This window comes from Ammodytes marinus, assembly GCF_949987685.1.
Source record: "Ammodytes marinus genome assembly, chromosome: 8".
NCBI classification, from domain to species: Eukaryota; Metazoa; Chordata; class Actinopteri; order Uranoscopiformes; family Ammodytidae; genus Ammodytes; species Ammodytes marinus.
In genome coordinates, this window is record NC_137212.1 from 24,183,834 (window position 1) to 24,207,897 (window position 24,064).

Genomic DNA, 24,064 nt, shown 5'->3' on the forward strand with positions numbered 1-24,064 from the left:
TTTCAAATGAATGAATGTTGGTTTACATTCAAGCCATCGCCAAACAAGTTGACACATAGTTAAATAAGCCTATTAGCTCCACAAAACTCTGTATTTCTCAGTAAAGCAGCGTTAACAAAGTTAGTAGTTGATTCTACTGCTAAGAAAAAATCTGGATGTACAGCAGAAGGTATAAAATTCAAGCACGATAATTCGAAGGCTTACAACAAAAGTGCTGCACTATACCTTTAAGCTTTGAGGTAATGTTTCAAATGTTGATACAAAAGACAACAGTCAGCTGTTTAGAATCAGTGAGTTGCCAAAGTTATGACAATTTATACTGAAGGGAACATGAAAGTCAAATGTCAAAGTCTGTCACAAAGTTTAAGTTGGTGGAGTTGGTCTTGATTATCCAGCTTCGGACATGAGCGGTTCTTCCAGACCAGAGAGAGAGTTGGTGCCGGTCTGGAACCTGTTTTCCTGCAGGAACACTGTGTGGTCGGTATCTTTGTGTGGCAAATGATTGCTTTCCTGTCTGACCCTGGATTTTGCTGTCTGCCATCCGATGGCTCCGCCTGTTAACTGGCTGACAGAGGAAGGAAATGTCTCCACCAAGATAACCATCTGTGGTCTGCTGCTGTGATAGCCAGTCCAAACTCTTCCTGCGAGATGCTATTACCCTTGCTCACAAAGCTTCTAAAATAAAAGAGACCGTGGAAAACGGCAATGGACTACTGAAACGTATGGTAACCTACATCACTTTAAGTGGCGGGAATCCTAATTATTGTCACTTTCTTTCTTTTTATAAAGGATGGCAGAGGAGCTGCACATCTAATATTGGACAGAATGAACATCGTCGTCCTTATCTCCTCACTGCTGGGTGAGTGACACAGATGAAACCTGACTAACTGACAAGAACCTGCCTGTATTTTCACTTGTGAATGATTGCATTCACTCAGGCCTCTACTGGTAAAAAAATGAATAAAAATCAGTGCGTTTCTTCTACTTGTGGGCAAAACAGTGTCCGAGACATTCAGGAACCGTCTGCATTCAGCTGTCAGATAAAATGCTGATTGCAGTATTGCAGCACAGCATGCAGGGTTATACATTTTACTGGGATGTTAGCCTGCAGCTGGGAGCGTCACACAGGGCTAAATAAAAATGATGTGCACCAGCCAGAATCTGAATAGGGCTAATGGAAATGATTTGGACAGGTCTGCCAAATTGACGGGTTGGCTATTCCATCATGGCAGCCCTGGGGGGTTCAAATATGTGTGGCTGTAGTAGAAGTATGTTATGTGCATGTGTGTGGTGTCTAGCAGGAAAATACAGTTAAACATTCCTTCTGTTCCCATGGGGGACCATAACTGTCTAAACAGTGTCATTAAGGACTAGCAGCCTCTCGTTGCTGTGGCACTGTGGGGCAGGACTCTGCCTCAGCATGATGACAGTTGTTTTAACATCTTAAGAGTTGCGAGTTTTGTTGGTGTAACACCGATTAAATCTGCTTGCATAATGAACCATTTGAAATATTTACTTAAAATTGTCTTGGTTATATATTCTAAAAGCAGCAGTGGGCCATATCTGACGATCTGGTTTGCGACCATGTGGGAACAAACCATCTAGGCCGCCTGTGGTGTTCATGTTAATACATTTGCCCCTGATTGGCAGAGCAGATTGAAGACTAAACATGCTGCACCCAGGATGCCAGGAATGCAGCAGTAACAAGCTGTGGTAGTGTATGATAACATAAGGAGGTGTGTGTGAAGTAATATATCTGTATTTCAGGTGTAGCTGCATTTCTTCTCCAAGTTGCTACATCTAAAGGTACTAGTAAAAACAATAAACACATTAGAAAAAGGGCATTAACCTGTCTCATACACTTACTCCTACAGTAGCATGAAAACTAAAAAGCCCGTACTGGACTGTGGTCTTCCTGCAGAGACTCTGAAGGTCACCGTGTCACCGGGGTCCAACATCTACCTCGGTGAGTGCGTGTTTCTGCAGTGCAAGCTTCAGTCAAACACCAGTTCTGCTTGGAGCTACCGGTGGTTTAGGAATGGATCACGCCTTGTCTCTGGTGACAGCTACTCCATCACTGCAGTGACGAGGGAGGATGTGGGCAGCTACCAGTGCCAAGCTGAGCAGCGGGAGGGCAACACCACCTCGGTGATGCTCCGCAGTCAGCCGGCTGTTCTCAGTGTGTCAGGTGAGACGCATCGGGTTTAGAAGCACACGACAACACACAAGATTGAAAAGGTTAGACTGACAGGACTAATTGCCACTGCAGTGATACACATCAGTACCTAATATAATTGTTCTACCTCAACATTTATTACAGGCACTGAAGTCATATTGTAATAATGTAGTCTATATCGTGGTTAATATGAATTTTTCTGTTTTCAATCATGTTGATGAATTTTAAGTTTTTTTGTCCTTTGACCTTAATGATGTGTTTAACAACTGAACATATATTACTGGTTCATTATCCATGCAGTTTGTTTCTTATTGCATTTTATCAGCATGACTGCTTGGATAAATATCGAATCCTAAAATGAAAATAACACATAAGACTTATTGGAGTTATTTTGAAGTGGAACCATTTGTCAGCTGCTACGATTTGAAATGCCTCTCTGATTGTCTTCTTCTCCTCCTCCTCAAGAGTGGCCTCTTCTCTCGCTGACTCTGACTCCCAACACCAGGCAGATCTTCAGAGGGGAGCGTTTCACCGTCCAGTGCCCCTTGTCTCAGACTAACTCCTCAGGCTGGACGTTGAGGCGATTCCCCCCGGGCCGTAGAGTGAGGAACAGGGTCATCGACACAGACCAGTGTTTACCACTTGGGGGCGCCATTAGTGCTGAAGCGTGTGTGTTCACCGCTGACAGTGATAATGGTGGATTGTACTGGTGTGAGGGCTCCAAGGGCCGCAGCAACTCAGTCAGCATCACAGTAAGCTGTGAGTCTGTGTAACAGGCAGAGGGTTTAAATGTGTTGTGTGAGCGAGTAGTCAAACTAAAGAGGTTTTGTCCGTTAACCACACGTTCTATCTTTGTCCCACAGCTAGTACCATTATCTTGAGGACTCCTGCCTCCCCTGTGTGCGTGGGCGATACAGTGGTCCTGTATTGCCAGTACAGGACAGGCAGCCACAGTAAAACGACTTTCTTTAAAAACGGAACAGAAGTCTTCACTTCCACTTCTACCAGTCCGGAGAGGATGGCAGAGATGACGATTGAGAATGTGACACAGGAAGATGAAGGAGTCTACAAGTGTGCATCCCAGGACAGAAAGATGGAGAGTCCAGAGAGCTGGTTAGCTGTGAGACTGGACCCAGGTCGGCTGTGTGCTTTCACTGCATTTAAAGATCGTCTTCATCACTCTATTTGGTGTAATATATCAGTCGAACTGGTTCTGTGTTGTTTTGTCTTTCAGGCAACTTCACAGCAATAGATGGAACAGCAGCCTCCACTACTGGTAAAACATTTAACACGTATTTACTTGTTTTGAAAGGGAATACTCAATGATAACAGTCCCAACTTTCTAATAAGGTATTCTTTACTTTGGGATTAATAGCTGATAAACCATTTAGTAATACTTAATACATCCATAATAGACCATTACTAAGGACAACTATAAAGTTACCAGCACATTGTATTGCCCCTCCAATAAAATAGTTTAAAGATCCTATATTATGCAATTTTTCAGATTTTTATTTTGTGACTACTAGACACTGTTTTCATGGTGCAGTGTCCAGAAATCCCTTTTTATTTCCCACACTGTTTCTGCTGTATCGTCTCGTTTAACATGACGAGAACACATTATTACAACAAAACAAAAAAGCATTATAGGTGCCCTTAAAGCATTTACAATTTTAGACTCATTTGCCTATTGTTATATGCATATTTTCTTCTGTAAATCTATGAGTGTACGATTTTCATGCTGTGCCTCTTTTCACATATTAGTAATCAGTCACTGATAACTTACTGATTGAAATTCCTTGTTCCCTTTGGCCAAAATGTGAACCTTTTATTACAGACTCATACTATCTAAAGCATAGAAATATACTCATATATAACATGTATGCCTGCCCTTTATAGTACAATGTCCTCTGCGTGCATGAGATGAAGACGACATTACTGACATTCCATAACATAAAAGAGCTGATGCTATTTTTATATCTATATATAGAGTGTATATATACGTATATGTATTTTCAATCAATCATCTAAAAGGGGTCTAGTTGAGGTTTAATATTAATAAAATAACATTAGCATCCATTACTCATGTGTATCAGATTGCTGTATGCCATTTTGGAAGTTCTTCCGGTGTGATAACAGCTGCTAAAGAGGAATAAGACAAGATGATGTAGTGATTTGTTACGATGGCACATTTAAACAAATATGATTGCTTCTCTTCATCAGACTCCTGGAAATGGATCGTTGTTTCATGCGGACTTGTCCTTCTGGTACTCATTCCTCTAACTGTTTGGATCGTTCGTCGATACAGGTCAGCCTACTTTATCTCTCACTCCACTGTACCAACCCAGTAGGCGCGTCGTATCACAGATAAGACTGTGGGTCAAATGCGTATCTGATAATTGTATTTGTGTGGTAGGTACCAGACAGTTTGCACCCGTATCAGTTGGTCGGTTTCCAAAGAGGATGTATCGACAGTGGAGCTTCCTGAGACCAAGCTGGACGTGACAGAAGTGCAGTGGGACCTATCCTGGATGGAGATGTCCGATCTGTTGGATAAGCAGAAATATCCTGGCAACTGAAAGATCACAGAATGAGCCCTGAAGCGTATATGAAATGTGAAAAAGATTGACACCAATGAGAAAGCTCAGGTGGTGCTGTTAAAACTGTTGTTTTTGTTATTGATGCTGTTTGTAGTTATTGATGATCACATGTCAAAGAGGTCGGAGCTTCTTCAAGGATCTATTCTTGTAAATCATATTCTTGTTTGCCAGTAAAGACTTGCCTTGTCATTTGATTCCCATAAAACATCACCTTCCTTAAAGGTAACACTCCACCTCCACAGTTTCCTGTTATAAAATAAACACCTCTAGACTACTCAGAAATCAAATGCAAATCTAATATTTAATGTTCTATATCAAGTTCCTGGCTAATTGATTTACAAGTCTGGGGAGCCTTCCACATGTGCCCAGGGGCCGACTGTCTAATTGTTAGTCCATTGTCCCTCCCGAATTTCCACTGTTCTCATATTTGGGTATCCTTTTGAAGATTGACAAAGTAAGAGCCTAGACATCAAATAAAAGCAAATCTGTACATATTCTGCATGCACATAATAATAGTCAAGGTTTTATCACTTTATCCTGTAATTTCACAATCCACTGGTAGCTACATGCTCTGGATTTAAATGATGCCATTTCTTAAAGAGATAATTTTGTATCTGTCAGGAAAATGATAATGACATGCACTTCATGACTCATACCCATATTATATTTTTGTAATTAAAATAAATACATATGCACACCACAAGCAGGATGTCTTTATTTTTGTTTGACTTCCTTCCAAAGTGCTACCAGGCATCTTTCTGGTCTTTGTTGCCTTAAAGGCAGAAAAAGGAACCTGCGGACTTTCTCCCACTTACTTTTAATTAAAAACTAAAATACATTATATTTTGATATTTTAAATTTAGATTTTTATAAGCTAGATATTTACTGAGTATTGAGAGCCTAGCTGGCTCACAGTTGAGGAATGTGAAGTGAATGTTATCATACAGACTATAGAATTAAAATTATTCTCACACCAGCCATCACACTCCTGTCTTGTGCCAGGGATCGAAGCAGCAACATCATGGTTACTAGTCGGACACATTTCCTCAAGGCCATCTACCACCCATAGCAAGTAAAATGCCTGTTTAAAAAGACTAAGTTGAGTATTAACACAGTATGCACAGGTGGCGGATGGTGAGGAGATTTACTCAGATTTTTAAAAAAAATAGTTTTTGGCAACAAGCATTCTGCAGAATCGCTTACAACAACTTTATGCAGTAGTGTTTTGTGTTGAGCAAAGTTGACTTTGACTGAACTTGTTTTCATTATGCAGCTTTGTCTAATGCCCTACATATACAAAAAACCAGTTCCGCCACTTTGTGAGAGCCACGCCTTTAAAAATTCCCTACCTGCACTGTTGTGTTTGTTGTCTCACTGCATCTTGGAAGTATGTGCGGACTGGCTGTAAAATATACCTACAGATACATACAAAATATATTTTTACTAAGGACAGACTTCCTCCCCTGAGTTTTCAGCCGGTGGGAACGCAGTTTAGAAAAGACTGGACCAGTGAAAATGGAAGAGTCTCTCGGTAAGTTAATTAAAAAAGTGATGTTAAATGGTAAATGGGCAGCTGCAAATGTTATCCGCTTTGAGCTAAAATAACTTAAAGGCCTACTTCACCGGTTTGAATATGAAGGTGTATTGAATTCTGAGATCCTATGTAGTATAAATGTGCAAAAATAATTGAAATCGGTTCATCCTAGCCTGAGAAAAGGCAGAAAGAGTTTTTTTTTTAACCCTATATTTCTCTTTCTCGTGACATCACAGAAAGAGAAATATAGGGTTAAAAAAAAACGTACTTTGTAAATATTACTGTGATGTCACAGTAAAAGACATCACAGTAATATTTACAAAGTACGTTCTTTTTTAACCCTATATTTCTCTTTCTGTGATGTCACGAGAAAGAGAAATATAGGGTTAAAAAAACACGCTTTCTGCCTTTTCTCAGGCTAGGATGAACCGATTTCAATTTTTTTCGCACATTTATACTACATAGGATCTCAGAATTCAATACACCTTCATATTCAAACCGGTGAAGTAGGCCTTTAAGTTCCTTCATTTAACGAGGGCTTAATATGTTTTATACATTTCGTGGTTTCTAAATACATACTTCATTGTATTATTCAGATTATGTTTTGCCAAGTGCACCATGTAAATCTGTTACCAGGTTTTGTTTCAGCAACAGTGAATAACCTGTAAAAAGCTGTTAATGCACTTCGGTCAGAAAATCAGAATCAGTTAAATTCGGTTCATGGGAAATCAGTTACAACAAAACTTGCAGATATGGTATGAAATCATTACTGTATAATGAAAGGAAAGTAAAACCGGTTGGACCTGATTCTTGTTTGCCAGTAAACTGACGTGTACTTGCCTTGCCATTTGATTCCCATAAAACATCACCTTCCTTAAAGGTAAAACTCCACCTCCACTGAAACACCTTCAGACTGCTCGGAAATCAAATGCAAATGCTCTATTTAATGCTCTATAGTTATTGTTTCGGAGGGTCAGTCTTGCCTCGGTTTCAGACTTGAGCCCCTTTTCCACAGCAGGAAATTTCCCCAGGAACAAAGAACCTTTGGAGGAACTTGTGCGTTTTGACCACAGAAACCTGGGTAATTGATTTGCCCTCTGAAGCGTCCCTGCTAAGGGATAGTACTTAACAAAGGTTCAGGAACTAGCTATTATCTTCTTTCCTGTTTGGATTAAATCTATTTGCGATTTACTAAAGCAACAGCACAACTTGAACATCATCCATGCCAATGCCCGGGCCACACAACCTGCGTCTGCTGCACTTGTGTCTGCCTTTTTTTAATCTGCTCACCAAACCTTTGCTCTGCGCTCCATATAAGATGACAAAGAATGATTTGAATTGTGATATTAAATATAGCCTATAATGTTAAATGTGGCAAGCTGGGATGTGTCCGTGTTTGGCTCCTCGCACATAGATGATGACATGCACAATGTATCAACAATCAAACTTTTTAAAAGGGATTTATTTGAATAGAGCAGCGTTTCCCCTATATTCATTCTATAGCTGGGCTGCATGCTGCTAAATTTTGCGTCCGTGAGGCTAATTGACTGATTTTTGGGAGAGAAGAGAAATGAGAATTGCTCTGTGCTGCGCAGAGCAATCTTTTTTTTCCAGCGCGCATTGGCTAGGCGCTGCTTCATATTAATAGGATACAAAATTAACATGAACACAAAACAGAGAAGAGCACCTGTCTAGTTTGTACTTTAAGGCATCAAGAGCCATTGGTGGATTAGACACACACACTTGAATCGTCCTAGGATGGCACATGCAAATACTCAAAACATCCTTGCGCGCCAAAATGCCCCGCTACTATGTCCCAATCATAGGCGAAAAACTGTAAAAGTATACATTTCTATGTTAACACATCTTTATAAATGTTTATTTTCATAACTTATTACTGTAGGAAAAGCTTAAAAATGCGCCTATTGAAAATATCCCCTGTATCGAGCTGCATGCAGTGCAGTGACGTAATTATTTACCCTTCTTTTTAATTAGCCTCAGAATGATTTATTTTGGTTCAGGGTCATTCTAAAAATGTTTTGCTTGTTTGGTTTGGTCCTACCTTGCTGTTATTCTTCATACCCCGTCGCTCAAATGAAAGGGATTAATGAAGACAAAAATAACTCCAGAGGAACAACACTAGCACAAAAATACTCCTTCTGCCAGTCATCTGAAGCAGAAGAGACACCTGGTCTAACCTCGTCACTCGTTCCCCTCCTCATGAGGAAATCTGCCAACTGTGTGTTATGAACGTTTCTATTCCAATGTGATCCTATCAAAATGCACCAGGCTAAAAATATGACAATTTGGTAAAACTGTCATTCTTGATCTTGTCACATCTGGTCCAAAAATGTTTTAATTTGTCTTTCAGGGGAGAGTATCACCATGCTGCCAGAGGTCAGACTCATCCTGATTGGTGGGAGATGGGCTGGCAAGAGCTCCTGTGGCAACACCATACTGATGAATGAAAGGTTTGAGTGTGGCAGAACCAGAACAGCTCAGTCCGAAGTGAGACACAAAGAGGTCGGGGGCAGGCGGCTCATCGTGGTCGATGCTCCAGGATGGAGCAACTCCCTTTCTCTCACCGAGATCCCGGAGGGGGACAAGCAAAGATTTAAACTCAATGTGTCAAAGTGTCGGCCTGGACCACATGTCTTTCTCCTGGTTATCCCCATAGACATTGCATTCTCTGTGGAGCAGAGGAAGACCGTGGAGGAGCACATGAAGCTCCTCGGAGAGCGGGTCTGGAGGTTCACCCTGGTGCTGTTCACCTGTGGGGATTCCCTCAGGAAGAAGACGATCGAGCAGCACATTGAGAGCGAGGGAGACGCGCTCAAGTGGCTGATAGAAAGATGCAGCAACAGGTACCATGTGTTTAACAACAAGAATAGTAACCCATCCCAGGTGACTTTGCTGCTGGAGGAGATAGAAGAGATGGTGTGCCACAACAACAGAACTTACTACGAGTTAGATGAACACACAATTCACATCATTGAAGATAAGCAACGTGAAGTGGCTGAGAGGGCGGAGAAGAGACGGAACAGGGCAGAGGAACAAAGACGATACATGCAAACTCTTATCCCAGGTGAATGTGACAGCAGATGCATGCTAACATACACTTCCTGTATTACAGCTTCCAGTGTCATTTATTCCATTCCATCTAAAGCTCACAGATTAGCACTAACACTTTATCTTGTTTCTTTAAGTCTAAAAAACTAAACTGTAAAAAAGGACCAGTAACTAATATATAATTATAATGTGTTAATCAGTGAGATTTACTGACTAAAGAGCATCCCTTTAAAGACTGTATAAGAGAGTCTTATAGAGAGCAACTTCATTGATTAATACACATTTTAAAAATGAATATCTCTTTTAATTTGCAATGCTGACTTACAACATCCACTAAAGGTTTTATTCTTATATGATCAATGCACCGATGGACTGTTCATAAATCTTTTCATTGTCAAATTAAATATGAATAATTTATTTGCTCGGGCTCCGAGATAGTTTGTTTAACAACTTTGCTCCATGACTGATTCAGCTTTGTTATGTCTGACAGAAGAGATGAAAACCAACCCAAAACGTAGGATGATTCTCTTGGGAAGCCGAAGTGTTGGGAAAACCTCTGTAGGGAACACCATCCTGGGAATCAAAGAGCAAGAAGATGGAAAAAGAACGGCACAGTCGGAGGCCCGGCATGGTTTTACGGGCAAAACTGAAATAACTCTAGTTGACACGCCCGGTTGGTGGAAAGGCTTCCCTGTGTTAGACACTCCTGCAGCGATCCTAGAGGAAGTGATGCGCAGCGTGTTTCTGTGTCCCCCTGGACCTAACATCTTCCTGCTGGTGATAGATGCAGATGCATCCTTCAACGGCAAACACTTACACGCAGTCACAACCCACGTAGAGCTTCTAGGAGAGGGAGTGTGGAGACACACTTTTATAGTTTTTACCAGGGGAGACTGGCTGGGAGCTCACAGCATAGAAGAGTACATCGAAGGGGAGGGGGAGGCCCTGCAGTCTCTAGTTGACAAATGTGGAAACAGATATCATGTCATTGATAACAAGAATATAGATGACGGTACTCAAGTCACAGAGCTGCTGGAGAAAATCACTGGCACTTTAGCAGGAAACGGCTGGGAGTATTTTGTCCCGGATGACGAGATTTTTCGGAGCATTGAGGAGAAAAGAAGAAAAGTAGAAGAAGGAGCAAGACTGAGGCAAAGCCAAGTGGAGGCCAAGAGAAAACACCTCACAGGTAAGGTCCAGTCCTCAGGCATCAGTGTCACCAGTGAAGTAGTTCCAGCAGTTTAAACACTGTTAGGGGGCATACAACAGAAATACTACACAACACATTATCAGCACAATGGTATTAAGTCAATATTGTGATGTAGTTTCTCCCTCTGCAATGACCATTGTTTATTTTGTCAGTTTCCAGAGATACATTAAAGGAGCTGAGGATAGCGATCCTTGGTCAGAAGACATTTGGAAAGAGTGCAACAGGAAATAACCTCCTGGGTCAAGAAGTGTTTGCCACCCAGGCGAATCAGCAGTGTCAGATGGAGGAGTGTCATGTCGCCGGCCGATCGATCACAGTGATCGACACTCCGGGCTGGTGCAAGGAGGCCTCCGACTGCACTGAAGAGCTGGACAAAGAAATCGTCCGAGGTCTTTCGCTGAGCCCATCAGGGGTTCATGCTGTTCTGCTGGCTGTCCCCCTGGACCTAACGTTCAAAGTAGCTCAGCGGCACGCTCTCGAGGAACACATGAACCTCTTTGACGCCGGCGTCTGGAAACACACCATGGTCCTGTTCACGTATGGAGACAAGCTGGTAGATAAGTCCGTAGAGGAGCACATTGAGAGGGAGCACGGTGATCTACGCTGGCTGGTAGACAAGTGTGAGAACAAATACCATGTGGTGAACAATAAGAAGAAATTTGATACGAGTCAGGTCATCGAGCTGTTTGAGAAGATAGAGGAAATGGTGGCAGGGAACGGTGGTCGGCTTTTCTGCCCTGAGATGAACGATGTCCACATGAGAATCGATGAGAAGTTCAGGAGGAGGCAGCTGAAACATGTGCTGAAGGAGCGGCTGGTGGAGGAGTACAGGAGGAGGGAGCTGGAGCTGATGATGGGCTTCAAGGACACCCTCCTTCAGCTGCAGGCTGATGTCAGGGGAGGTGTGAGAAGAAATTCAACCAAGTCACTGAGTGAGTGTCACGCTATAGGATTTGAATGATCACTTGGTATCTTTTTTCCATCATTATATTATAACATTGTGTCGTTTGAATCTTTTGTTCCACATGACTGAATTCAAAGCCAAGAGTATTAGTCAATGGAAGAAAGATGGAAAGGAGAAGGAGGAAAACATAGATGCAAAAATCAGCAGGGAAATTGAAAAGCTGGATAAGGATATGATGAGAGCCACCCATTGTCTATCGAGCAGCATGGACGTCTTGACCCCAGATTGTAAGTAAACGTGGTATTTTTTACTTTTAGAACTCACTATAGTAGCCCCAGAGAGACTACGAAGTCAAACTGTGTTTTGTGGTTAATTACAGTGAGAGAAGACCGTCCAGCTCCACCTCCGCCTCTTTGTCACACCGAAGAAATTCCCCCGGCAACTTTGAAAAAGTTATAGGGTGGCTGTCCACCATTCAGATCGGCACCAATTACGACAACCAGCTGACCCTCAACTTCTCTCAGACGTCAGGATACAGATCTGTGCTGCAAGACTCCGTGGACGTCGATACACACACTGATAATCCTGAATGAATCCTCTCAATAGGCTGAAGTATTAGAAAAATGCCTTTTGGAATTAATGATAGATAGATAGATAGATAGATAGATAGATAGATAGATAGATAGATAGATAGATAGATAGATAGATAGATAGATAGATAGATAGATAGATAGATAGATAGATAGATAGATTTTTCCTTGAGGCAACTTTAAAGCAAGAGTTAACTCAACACACAATAAAACTTTTGACAAACTTGAAACTGCCTCTAACATGTTGGTGATTCGTTTGTCATTTAAATAAGAAAAACAATTATCAGCTGATATTCTAATGGCCATATCTGTGACATATAATTATATTAATAATATCAGCTGACAAATTGATATATCGGTCCAACACACACAGCTGATCAGATGGTCAGATTAAAACATTTGAGAAACATTGACATTAAATGAAAAATCAGGAACATAGAAAATCAATACAGATAACTTACTATTATTCACTTACCATTACGATAACACTATTACACTGTACTGTTCAATGCATTATTGATATGTTATTGATGCAAATATGTTAACATATTCCGTAGGCCTATATTGTAATTTCTAAATATATTGTGCTTAGGCTATAATATTATGGCAGATATTGTGGTAGTGTATAATGTACATATTTACATACTTACTATTCTTATTATTTTTCTTCATTTGTTGTATAGGCTATATTGACGTTTGATGCATATATTATTTTTACATTTTGACCTTCTGTGCTTCTTATTTCTATATTTGCATAGGCCAAAGCATATATTTATATTAAAAAATTAGAGCAATTGTAACAACACCGGATTACCCATCAATAAAGAGTCCCTAAAGTATTCATGATTGTTGCTCTGGTTTCTCTAAGTGTTAACTATAGACCATAACTTTAATATTTACTTCATAAAATCTCCTTTCGGTAAGTGGGAAAGGCAAAAGCACGAGTCCACTTTAATGTGGTAGCCTACGTTAGCCAGTGTAGCCTATAACCACGATGCACATGACAGACAAGGTGCACTATATTTTATGTAGCCGAGTTATGCTATGTAGTTTTGTTGCCTAGCCTACATTAAATGTATAGGCCACAAAATTAATCTTCAAAACAAGTATTCTCATTACATTATTTAGAGTAAAGTTCTATCCTATTTGAGAATACTGAGAGAAAAACCTAAGAAGTTTAACTTCACTCTTACCTGTATGGTGTCGACTCTTTTCCAGTATTTTGGTATTTCCATGCGGTCCTCGCGAGCTCCCACCGTCTGGTGTTTGCCTCGCGTTGTTCGCTATTCTCTCCACCGGGTGGCGACAAAAACACCGCGTCCGTATTGTCTCTGTTTGACGTAACGTCCATTAGACCGGAAGTGAACCGCTTGTAGTCGTTTTAGAGATCCGGGATAGTGACATGACAAAACAAACTGCTCTCTGAAAAACACAAAACAACGAGTCAGGCCCTCATTAAACAGGTGGGTGCTTTCTGGCATACCGGCTGTGCTATGCGTGTTTTCTTCCTGCGTTGGTTTGAATGGGCTCAGTGTTGTCTGGTGACTGCGGTGCTAATTATCAAGCTAACTTAGACATGGGGCTGTCTGTATTCAGTATGTGTGTCTATTACTGCTAGATGAATATACTCTGGATCATACTGGATTTGTAATAACGACCTGTCATTTCTGTCCGCTGTTTGTAATGTCACGTTAACCCTTGATTGTCACCCTTCATCTTCCTTCATAAACAGATTGTAGGTTAAGTCCTATCCACGAACACCCAGCATGGTAAGATATTCATCATTTACTCATTTCATTTAGCATGGAGTCACATTTACTGCTTTGTTATACTGCTATATTGTGTGAGTGTGTGTTACACTCATATATATGGTGCAATCAAGTGTTAAGCATACGCCTATACCATCAGATTATACAGTATATCAGAAGCCTTTAGCATCAGAGTGATGTGCACCCTTCATTTTCCATTATTTGCTTCTGACAGCACGGCCGAGTGAAAGTTAAGACCACAGCCCAGCAGGAGGAGGAGAAGAGGAAGGAGAGGGAGAAGAAGCTGAAGTTATATGTGGCTGCACGGGATGCCTGTTTTTCTAAGGTGGTGAACCATAAGCATGACATGACAAAACAAACAGCATTAATTTACACCTATAAACGTGTATTACCGGTGTAGCTGAAGCCTGATAGAACTCACCATCTGTGTGACATGAACACACATTTCAACCAAAAACCACAACACCTTCTTTAGATAACCAAATATGGATTCATCCCGATGAGCTATATTAACTGACGACAAGCATTATCCAGACAAGCATTCTCCAGAATTGCTGACTCCATCTTTTACATAGGAATTAGCGACGGACTAAACGGACGATAACCTGCCTCATCCTTGGCAAGCCTGGTCTATAGTGACAGTTAAAGTACATTAATAATACATATTATGTGTTGGGCTTATTGAATATTTTCACTGAGTGAGAAGTGCCTATCTATCAATACCAGTTTTTTGAGCTTATTTCTTCTTGTTCTATCTGTCTGTCTGTCTTTCTGCCTGTCTGTCTGTGTATTTGTCCTTTCTCCCTTCCCTTGGTGCTGTCTGACAGAGGAAGGAGGGTGTTTTTGATGATGAGGCTCTGCAGCTAACCCAGCAGCTGCTATCATCCAATCCTGACTTTGCAACCCTTTGGAACTACAGAAGGGAGATCCTAATGCACCTGGAGACTGTGAAGTGAGAATATCACCTTTCTGTACATTTACAGTGCAGCACTATTTTTGGTTAGTGTATTGTATATGTCTGTGAAGTGACAGGAGAATAATTGTTTTGTGTGTTGGTTTGGGCTCCAGGGAGGAGGACGAAGTGCAAAAGATTTACGTGTCCGAGCTGTCATTCCTGGAGTCTTGCCTGAAGGTGAACCCAAAGTCCTACGGCAGCTGGCACCACCGAGGTTGGGTGTCAGCCCGCTTACCGAGACCCGACTGGGCCAGAGAGCTGAGCCTGTGCGATCGCTGCCTCAGCCTGGACGACCGCAACTGTGAGTAAAGTAGTAGGAGATAGAAGCAGCAGGCTGAAACTTAAAGCCTCTGGAAACCTAAAACCTAAAATAGTAATTATCAATAGCCTATATGATATCAAAGTTGGGTGTCTCAATAAGCTTTTACAAAAAGCCGATTGAAAATCAATGTTCATTTGTCTAGACGGTTTGACAGGGCTGTGTGGGTGTGGCCGTATCAAATGGTCGCCATGGCAGCAGTCACAACATTTGTTATAAGAAGAACCATAACATCGCACTCCTTATCTAAACAGAATTTCTGAAAAGTTGATCAAACTTAAATCAATGACAACATCTTTCATTTGGATTGAAAATATGTCTTTTCAGATGCTAACCATCATGCAAGTAACTCCCCAAATGACCTAGTTTGAAAGATCTTGTTGATTTGGTTTTACAGGGGCTCTAACAATTGAAGTAATCTGGATGATTCTGCATTTGTTTTGTAATTCATATACTGTACCGTTGGTTATGGTCACTTGCCATATTTCTCACACCATTGTTCTTCCATCTGGACCAGTCCATTGCTGGGACTACCGGCGCATGGTTGTGAAGGTGTCCGGTGTGCCCGTGGATCAGGAGTTGGGCTTTACCGACCGTCTCATCGGCTCCAACTTCTCCAACTACTCCAGCTGGCACTACCGCAGCACCCTGCTGCCGCTGCTCCACCCCGAGTCTCCAGAGCCCCCCTCCCCATGCCACCAGCCTCCCCAGTCCTCCCCTCCACCCTCTCCTCAAACCCACTCCCATCGCGTCTGTGAGGAGCAGCTCCTCAAAGGTAAAGAGTAGGCAGGTTGAGTAGTCAGCGATACCTACTAGCAGCAGATAGGGGGCGGTGTTAGGCTGTACAAAGACTTGCTGGTAGAACTTTGCAAGCGAGGTCTGATGTGCAATGTAGTTCAACACAATACCCATCTGAATATAGCTCTTTATATTTCAGAATATGAGCTTGTACAGAACGCTTTCTTCACCGACCCCAACGACCAGAGTGCTTGGTTCTACTATCGCTGGTTGCTAGGCAGAGGTATGAACAAGTATATATGATTGTGCATGGCTGTTCTGTGCAGGCAATTATTTGCTGTGTTATATTATTTGCAAGAGTTGCACAAACCAAAGTTTTCTTTGCCAGCCGAGCGCGAGGAGATGATCAGCTGTGTGTACGTCAGTCGGGCTGAGGAGCGAGTGGCCGTCGCTTTCTCCAGGCCTGTCAATGTGAGTCTAAAGCCTTCTCTTTCCTACACTTTACCAACTGGTGACTCTCCACTCTCTCAAAAGTATTCACACGGTTGTCTCTAATCGACATGCAGCTCAGCACTGCAGCTAATCTCACACGTAACCAAAACGCTTTGTATATATCTCAGGATCAACACGGACATACCCTGTCTCCCAACATCTCATGACATGACAATTAAAAAGGACAACTCCCCTTCACAGCACAGGTTGTTGGCCTTAGCGAACATATTGGGGAAATGAATTACATTTAAGCAACAGACCAGTGAGGCTGGTGTAGACAGCTGGATTATTAAAATAGGAGAAATAATAAATGAAATGCTGTGTAGTGCATCGTGGGAAATCCCCTGGCAGTCTGGGTCTATACCAGCATAACAAGGAGATTTTCCAAGGTCAGCCTGAGTGCGCATTAACCGTGAGCTTTATCAAAAAGGAAAGTTTTAAGCCATATTAGAGGGTGTCACAGGCTGTGAGTTTGACTCAAACCACACGTGAGACTTGGAAGACGAGGTCAGTGAATCGGTTTTGTGTCAAAGCATAGAGAAGTTTAAACCCACACTGACTGTGTAAAATAAACTGAGCACTGAGAAACCAATAGTAAGAAACTAGTGTATGGTGCCCTGCGTAGAGCTGAGTCACCATACACTAGAGCCGATATTGATTCAGATAGCAATACCTTGACTTCGATATTTTTTTCAATATCAATTTGATGAGATCTGTTTCAACAAGATGACGTTACACATTATGGTTTACAAAAAAAAAACATACATTTTATTTTTAAGCGCTTTGACATTTTTACATAATATCAATAAATAAACTGAGATCGAACAAACTGCCTTCAGATTACCACAAATGCCCTATCTCCTGAGCCACTGCAGCTATTACAAAATCAATACGATGGATCAGTGCAAATATTTTTCAGGGCAAAATGGTGAGGTGTAAAGCTCACTGATACATACTGCGTTACGTGTTGTAACTTAATGTTTTTCTTGCCTCGACACAGTCAATGACCAGCACTCTTATATCCTGCTGCATGCTTCTTAGCTCACTGACGTTGATGAGATTAACCCCTTAGGTATTGCATGAAATGTTCAAAACTGAATCATATGGAGGGCATTTCGATTGGTGCTAAAAAAAAAAAAAAGTATTGAACTTTGATAGCCGGCCATAGCCCTGCGTTAATTCAATCAACTCTCTCCTTTAGGCGAAGTCTGTGGGCCTGCTGCTGGTCCTGGACGGTAAGCCCCAGAGGGTGGAGTGGAGGACTGTCCACCAGCGCTTCAAACACAGCCCCGTCTGGGTATCCTTTTCACACGATACATCTACAGTATGTTGACTGTCGCTGCAACTCACTCAACAGGAAGTTACTTTTCACCTTTCTGTTCTTGTCATTCTTCACATACCACACGTTTAATGAAACCTGCGCGGTATGTGCAGAGAGAGAGAGAGAGAGAGAGAGAGAGAGAGAGAGAGAGAGAGAGAGAGAGAGAGAGAGAGAGAGAGAGAGAGAGAGAGAGAGAGAGAGAGAGAGAGAGGAGAGAGAGAGAGAGAGAGAGAGAGAGAGAGAGAGAGAGAGAGAGAGAGAGAGAGAGAGAGAGAGAGAGAGAGAGAGAGAGAGAGAGAGAGAGAGAGAGAGAGAGAGAGAGAGAGAGAGAGAGAGAGGAGAGAGAGAGAGAGAGAGAGAGAGAGAGAGAGAGAGAGAGAGAGTTTATCACAACTTGGATCAGTGAATGCTGTTGGAAAGGAATGCTGTTGTTGTAGTTACCTCCTCCACAGAGTTGCAGTGTGACTTCCTGTCATGGTGTCCTTGTCTAACAGGGATAAGTGACACACAGAAGTCTTTACTGAGACAGCTGACAAAGAGCTGTCGGTGCATCCTCCTACAGCCTCCGGAGCGCTGAGCTTCCTGTGTATTTTTTATTTCTGTTTTTCCATTTAATTTCATTTAATTCCTTCTTTTAGATTAGATTAGATTCAACTTTATTGTCATTGCACAAGTAAAGACAACCAGTACAACAAAATGCAGTTTAGCATCTAACCAGTAGTGCAATCAATAAAAACGTTTTTTCTTGTTATAGCAGCGCTATAATAATAATAGTACATAATACACAGATTGCAGCTGGTCAACAAAGTTAAAAAAAAATATCCAGTCAATATCAATATTAAAGTGCATATAGTGCTGAGGGTCCATAGAATGCAGTATGAATATAAAGTGCAAGTACATACATACATAAGTCTCAGATTGTAGTTGATCATAGTTAAAAATTCAGACCATTTTAAAGTGCATATAGTTCTGAAGGGTCCATAGAATGCAGTATGAATATAAAGTGCATTATTGAAGTGCATAAGTAAAGTGCATAGTGGTAGAGGTAGTCAGACAGACCATGGTCCAAGGGGGGGAGGAGGGGGGCTAGTGTAGGGGCTTGGAGTTGAGCAGTGTTACAGTGTTATGGAAAAAGCTGTTTCTGAGCCTGCTGGTGTTCTTCTGTTTAAAAAAAGAGAAAAAACTCACTTTTAAGATGAATCCATATTTCACATGGAATCATGGTGTTTCTCTATTTTTACGAAACAATCCCAACAACTCAAAGTCAAGTCACTGGCCTTTTTTCCTGGAGCCCATAATCACAGTAAGTGTGGATGCAGTTTGTTCCGCCATCATGGAAATGGATCTGTTGACACGCGAGAAGGAGCTAGTTATGATTTCATCTGTAATCAATCATAACCCCTGGTATATATAATTTGCTGCGTGGTGAGAGCAAATGCAACCGCAGCTGTTCACTCACAGAGTCTGAACGTGGACACACAGTGAGGTCACTTTACCCTTCAGCGTAATGTGTATTTTTTTCTGACTTTAAGCTTGTAATTTAAATAATTTCCCCAAAATGTAAAAGGAATTAATTTATTAAAGCCTAGTGTGTTGTCATGACTGCTTTGCTTTTCAAACTAGGATGTTATGTTTTGGTCTCATTGTCTAGCTCTACAATACTCCTGTTTTGGTGTGGAAATGGGACAGAGCAGGTTTATTTTAAAAATCTTGTAGTACTGTTGGGATCAAACTCTTCTCTCTCACTTATTAACCTTAACGCAAACTCAGATCTGTGATCTACCGCCTGGAACGATAAGCGACATCACAAACGAACACAACCTGACTGTGCACTGGACTGAAAAATACACTCACAGAGACTGTGCTCTGTACACAGGTGATTCACTTTACATGGCGGGTTCTATCAAATGTCTATTTCCTTGAGCCTCCTCAAATTGTGAACTTTCCCCCTTCCAAAAGGTCGTGATGAGAGTTGGTGTCGGGACTCTGCTACGGATCAGGAGCTGTTCAGGTATTTTCTTGGCACAACAGCAGCGCACTGGAGTTTTATTTAAAGGAATGAAGTCTGAACATGCCCTCTTTCTCTGCAGGAGTGAACTCTCAGTAGAGAAGACCTCAGTGTTACAGTCTGAGCTACAATCGTGTAACCAGCTACAAGAGCTGGAGCCGCTCAATAAGTGTAAGTGCTTTGGAGTGCGTCGCAACCACATGGCTCCTTGTTCTTCTCAAATCACTTGACATAAACTTTTGTAAAAGCCATTGAAACTCTCTGCTTACTTTTGTAGGGTGCTTACTGACCATTATTCTCCTAATGAGGGCGCTAGACCCTCTGGGATATGAAAAGGAGACACTTGCTCATTTCCAAACACTTAGAGTGAGTACCAAGCTTGTATCTGGTATTTGTCTATGACAATACAAGGGAAAACAAATAGGCATCACAGACTGAATGCTCTCGTGTTCTCCCTCAGGAGGTGGACTCCATGCGCTCTGCGTACTACAACGACCTGTGCAGCAAGTTTATGATTGAAAACACCATCCTGAAAATGGAGTATGCTGAAGTACGCGTCTTCAGTATTTCTAATAAGGTTGGTTCAGAATGATTAAATGCATCCTATTGGCTTATCATGAATTTATTTTGCCATACAGGGACATTTGAAAAATAATGTCTCTTTTTATTCTAACAGAACCTGACCACCTTATGTCACCTGGACCAGCTGTTATTGGTTACCCATTTCAATCTGTCCTCTAATCGGCTGCAGCGACTGCCTCCTCAGTTTGCCATGTTGCAGTGCCTGGAGGTGACAAAGCCACAACTGAAATCTAATCATGTGTCCTGCATTTACTGTGTTTTTCTTTCTTCTCTTGTGTGTCTATTTGGTAGATTGCATTAGAAAATATTGAATATTTTTCTGCAACATGTTTGAGGAAATGACTTATTCACCCTGGCAGGTCCTGGAGGCTGATAACAACTCCATAGAAAACCTGGAAGGATTGTGTCACCTTCCCAAACTGGAGGAAGTCCTCCTGAAGAATAACAGTATCCTTAAATCAGTCGTTCACATTCACATCCTCTTCTGGAGCCGTTTAGATCAATTAATAATATAATATATGTGTGTATGTTCCTCTCACAGTGAGTCACTCACCAGTGACTAAAGAAATGTGTGAATGAGCTCTGAGTGTGAAAGACTTAATGCTGCAAAACGACCTTGAGTATAGTGTGCTATAAGCTGATGGTCTGTAAAGAGGTGAGAGACGCCGCGGTGCGTGCTACAAACAAGGACCTTTACAGAGCTTAGAAAACTCAATGCATAGATAATTAGTTTTCGCCTGAAACTTTGTTTACAGATTGATTGAGTATATGAATCAGCGCTGCTGTTCCACAGGTCAAACAGCATCATTAGGAAGGGAAGAGACACTCTTTGTGCTTCACATCCCCTGATAAAACTGAGAGGAGCTCATGTGCTTTGCGGGTATTGACACCAAGGCTATATTCATCGTCTTGTAATGACAGTTTCAGCGCCCACCTGTCTAGTGTCAGCTTACGCTTCATACTCAGAATAATAAATTCAAGGTGGTGGGCAAAGAAACGCTGCACGTTGTTCAACATGCCTGTGGAGCACCTGGTCAGGAGGCAGCAGCATGGGCTGAACGTCAGGACTAAAAAATGGGCAGACAAATAAATGCTATATATGACGATAAATTCAATCAGAGTTCAGGGGATTGAATGGATTGATGATTGAAATTCATATTTCATTTTCATTTCATTTTCCTTTATTTAACCTCGAAAGATCAATTGAGGGGTGACCCTCTTTTACAATGACGTCGAGTTTGTACATATACACAATATACAATGAGAATACATAACAAGTTTACACACACACACACACACACACAGACAACAACAATTTAAAACATTCAGATCAATTGAATGAGAGACATAATAGCCTAATTAAAACAGTTACAAGTGTAGAGGGGCTGATTCAAAATAATAATTTTAAATTGGTTAACAGTTATGAGTGTATTTATTTTAATTGTATGTTGTAGGCTGTTCCAGGAGTCAGGGGCACTATGGCTAAAAGCGGTTTTACCAAGCTCAGACCGGGCATAGGGGACATATAACATGAGCATGTCAGTTGAGCGGGTTTGATAAAGCCCATCTGAAATAAGCAGCATTTCTGTCAAATATAGTGGTAGCTTTCCAGTCAGAGCTTTATATATAAAAATATGCCAATGTGCATCACGTCTCTCCTTAAGGGAGGACCACCCAACCTTTTCATATAAAACACAATGGTGTGTATCATAAGCATCTCCTGTAATGAATCTCAAAGCAGAGTGAAATACAGAGTCTAGGAGTTTAAGGCATGAACGAGATGCATGCCGATAAACCACATCACCGTAATCAAGGACAGACATAAAAACTGCCTCAATAATCCTTTTCCTACTGAACAACGGGAAGGTGGCTTTATTCCTATAAAAATAGCCAATCTTTTGTCGGAGACGACAGACAAGATTTTTTATGTGAAATGTAAAAGAGAGTTTTTCATCTATCCAGATGCCAAGATATTTATATTCAGTGACTCTTTCAATATGAGATCCATTATTTGTGTGAATAATAAGATCATTAAAATGTGTAATTCTTGCTCTGGAAAAGCACATATATTTTGTTTTTTCTATATTAAGGACAAGCCTGAGATCCACTAGACAGTTCTGCAGGGTGTTAAAAGAGCTCTGTAGGTTCTGAACAGATTGTTGCACTGAATCAGAAATGCAATACAGTACAGTGTCGTCAGCATACAAATGGGCATGGCAGTTTTGTAGTGATGAAACAATGTTATTGATGTAAATTGTGAATAGGACTGGACCTAAAATTGAGCCCTGCGGAACACCATTTGTAACTGTTAAAAACTCAGTTTGGTAGCTTCCCAGCTTAACTGACTGCTGTCTATCAGAGAGATAGTCCCTAAACCAGCTACATGTAGAATAATCAAAACCAATTTCAATTTCTATATGCCTGTTGTCTTAAGGTGAGGAGCTGGGAAGTCTGGTGAGACATATTAAAGACCAAACATCACGCTGGCAGGGATGTGTGCTTGAAAAACAAACTATAATTTGGAGTCTCCAAAAACTAATTTAAACAGAGGAAAACTTAATATTGTTCTCACAGCTTATTCCAGTCCCGGCGCTGCTTTTCAATACATGACAAAAAATATACATGACACTCAAGTCTCTTCCTCCACATGCCCATATACTGTATATCACAAGAGTCTGTCTTCCCAGTTCAAACTGTCCTGTCAGGTCAGGGCTCTACGATTGCTTGTTAACACTGAAAACCACAAAAATACATTGATATCTTGACCTGCTCATACAGTTATGGCCTCAATTCACTCTTCAAACTAAACATATTATTTATACATCACTCAGTTTTTCCCTTTATTAGCTGTAATTGGATCACATCAATTATCCTCTTATCAGCTATGAAAATCCACCTACTCTCACACCACCCCAGTCCCCAAATAGGCTACTGGTTATAGTTTATACAATTTAAAAAAGAAACTAAAGTGTGTGCGTGCGCGTGCGAGCGGCTTTGATTTTGGCACCAACTTCTCTCCTTCTGTTCACTTGTTCTGAAGCCACTCACCACAGCAAACACATTTTCATTAACCCACATGCACAGACATCTCCACATTGGCAGATCTTCAGCCCCTGGCCTCCTGCCCCAAGCTGAAGCGCCTCGATCTCCGTGGCAACCCTGTCACTCAGGCGGCCAACATGGAGTCGGAGTTGAGAGAGCTGCTGCCGTCGGTCACAGACCTCCTGGTCTGATCAGCCCTAATCTGATCGCCCTTCACATTCTCGGGCGTGTTTCTTTGTGAAAGAGAAAGTGGGTGTTATTCAAGCGTCTTGTGACTGTTTTGTTTAGGAGATGTTCATCACAGCAGCCCCCTGAGGTTATGAGAGAGCCCAAGGCTACAGAGGAAATCTCAAAAACTCCTCTTAACACCTTCAGAATCATGTCTAAATGTGTGTGTGTGTGTATGTGAGTGAGAGGGTCATAATAACCGATATGCATTTCTTTATTTGTGTGTGCGTATGGATGTCCTTAATACATCACGCCTACAGTAAATGCATGCAGAAATACTGATAATGGAGTAAATTGACTGGTTGGCGTGCAGCAATGCTGGCTTATTGCTTCTGTAAGCTTTGAAACGGTCGAATATGAAGAAAAGCATTGCATTGTTCTCATACACATTTTTTTTAAACGGTTGTGTTAAAGCATTTAATATATGACACTATACTGTTGCACAGTAAGTCACAGATCCAGTAATAAAACAGCACACATTGTGTCACTGCCTTCCATATGGCGCCTTGTGGTTTGTTGTTTTTGTC

At 41.4% G+C, this 24,064-nt stretch overlaps 2 protein-coding genes across 3 annotated transcripts; both read left to right on the plus strand.

Moving 5' to 3' along the window:
- The first annotated feature begins 6,146 nt into the window (after nt 1-6,146).
- LOC307254142 (GTPase IMAP family member 8) lies at nt 6,147-12,924 on the plus strand. 2 transcript variants are annotated; one of them, XM_080032399.1, is made up of 6 exons: nt 6,147-6,307; nt 8,682-9,395; nt 9,870-10,568; nt 10,742-11,521; nt 11,631-11,780; nt 11,873-12,924. In XM_080032399.1, exons 1-6 carry the CDS (start codon nt 6,292-6,294, stop codon nt 11,950-11,952), a joined length of 2,439 nt encoding a protein of 812 aa, XP_079888525.1. In that variant the 5' UTR covers nt 6,147-6,291; the 3' UTR covers nt 11,953-12,924. The 2 variants fall into 2 exon arrangements, with proteins under 2 accessions (XP_079888525.1, XP_079888526.1); XM_080032400.1 differs by having other exon boundaries at nt 9,873-10,568.
- A 548-nt stretch (nt 12,925-13,472) lies between these two features.
- rabggta (Rab geranylgeranyltransferase subunit alpha) lies at nt 13,473-24,006 on the plus strand. Its single transcript, XM_080033158.1, has 17 exons — nt 13,473-13,546; nt 13,816-13,852; nt 14,067-14,177; nt 14,680-14,804; nt 14,921-15,108; nt 15,644-15,901; nt 16,064-16,147; nt 16,253-16,335; nt 17,558-17,653; nt 19,448-19,553; nt 19,637-19,688; nt 19,768-19,856; nt 19,963-20,051; nt 20,146-20,262; nt 20,362-20,475; nt 20,627-20,714; nt 23,352-24,006. Exons 2-17 carry the CDS (start codon nt 13,850-13,852, stop codon nt 23,498-23,500), a joined length of 1,752 nt encoding a protein of 583 aa, XP_079889284.1. The 5' UTR covers nt 13,473-13,546; nt 13,816-13,849; the 3' UTR covers nt 23,501-24,006.
- The last annotated feature ends 58 nt before the right edge of the window (nt 24,007-24,064 follow it).